At 63.0% G+C, this 1,163-nt stretch overlaps 1 protein-coding gene across 1 annotated transcript in view; it reads right to left on the bottom strand.

Annotated features, from left to right (window-relative positions):
- LOC108448123 overlaps nt 1–1,134 on the bottom strand; it is a gene marked incomplete at its 3' end in the record, with an annotated part of 3,644 nt that extends 2,510 nt beyond the window's left edge. The window contains exons 1-2 of the mRNA XM_017740084.1: nt 760–1,134; nt 462–627 (exon numbers count right to left, since the gene is read on the bottom strand). Coding sequence (XP_017595573.1) covers nt 462–627; nt 760–813 — 220 coding nt within the window. The remainder of the gene's footprint in view (nt 1–461; nt 628–759) is intronic.
- Between the last annotated feature and the right edge of the window lie 29 nt (nt 1,135–1,163).

The raw sequence follows: 1,163 nt of genomic DNA, 5'->3' as shown, positions 1-1,163 counted from the left end.
CAGGAGTGGCTTGGGAGCAGTCAGTCACGGGAGGAGGTGGTGGGCGCTGGTGGAAAGGGGGAGCTGCCTCCAGTGTCCGTACCCAGTGAAGCTGGCCTGGGAAGCTCCGAGCCCCTGGAGCTCCACATGCAGCTCCCAGTTACACCGTGGCTGCAGTACTGCTCAGGGGGAAGGGCTTGCGGGGCTGGAGGGTGGCAGGGCAGGACACGAGCTCTCCAGGGGACATGGGGAAGGGGCGGATTGGGGCTGAGTCCTGTGTGGAGGAGCAGCTCGGCTACACGGGAGCATCAAGAGCCTGGCAGAGAGCGAGGGGCAGGAGCAGAGGTGACAGCAGCTCTGGGGACATGGTGCCACCTGCACCAAGCACAACAAGGAGCCTTCGCAAGACCCAGGAAGACAAGCAGCTGTATCTGGGCATGTGGCGGTGCACGGGGGATGCCGCCCACCACAGCTTCTCTTACATTTCTGCTCAGAGAGGAATGTGAAGAGGAAGCAGAGAATATCCAGGGCCATCAAGCTGGTTTCTTCTTTCCTGAATAACTTGAAAAACAGATGGCCCAGCAGCTTCCCGAGGACTGGGATCCGGACGTGTCTGCTGGCAGCACCGCTGTCCTCAGTTTGGCCAGCCTGGGGGAGGCAGGCAGAAGAGCAGAAGGTCTGAGGGTGGGCAGCTGAGGCCTTGCAGGCACCTTGGAGTTGTGGCTGTGCCAGGGCACAGGGATGGGGAGATGGCCTGGCTGGAGGGTGGCCGGTCCTTACCTGCACAGTGGAAGAGTCGGCCAGCAAATGGCTCAGCAGCCTGATCCTGCCCATGACCCTCTCCTGCACAGCCACTCTGTCAATGTAGTCCAGCAGTTCCTGGAAAGAGACAAGAGAGAAGCTGCAGGTGAGGCTCGTGAGCAGACACCCACTCCAGCAGCAGCAGTGGCAGGGCCGCACTCATGAGACACACTTGCACCGTCCCTCCAGACTTCCTGTGCCCTCAGGCAGAGCTTTCAGGGGGGATCCTGGGGGCCCTGGGGGCCCTGGCAGGCCTGGCCCAAAGGCCCCAGGCAAAGCTGGTGGGCAGCAAGGAAGGCAGGGGCTGCCCTCTGCTCCTTGTGCTCCAGCAGCGCCTGGGGCCAGCCTCTGCTTCCCTGGGCCAGCTGGGGAGCCTCCCCGCC

Source organism: Corvus brachyrhynchos, unplaced genomic scaffold (assembly GCF_000691975.1).
Source record: "Corvus brachyrhynchos isolate BGI_N302 unplaced genomic scaffold, ASM69197v1 scaffold1997, whole genome shotgun sequence".
Taxonomy (NCBI): Eukaryota; Metazoa; Chordata; class Aves; order Passeriformes; family Corvidae; genus Corvus; species Corvus brachyrhynchos.
Note: the sequence above shows the minus strand (reverse complement) of the source record. Positions and strands in the feature narration are given on the sequence as shown.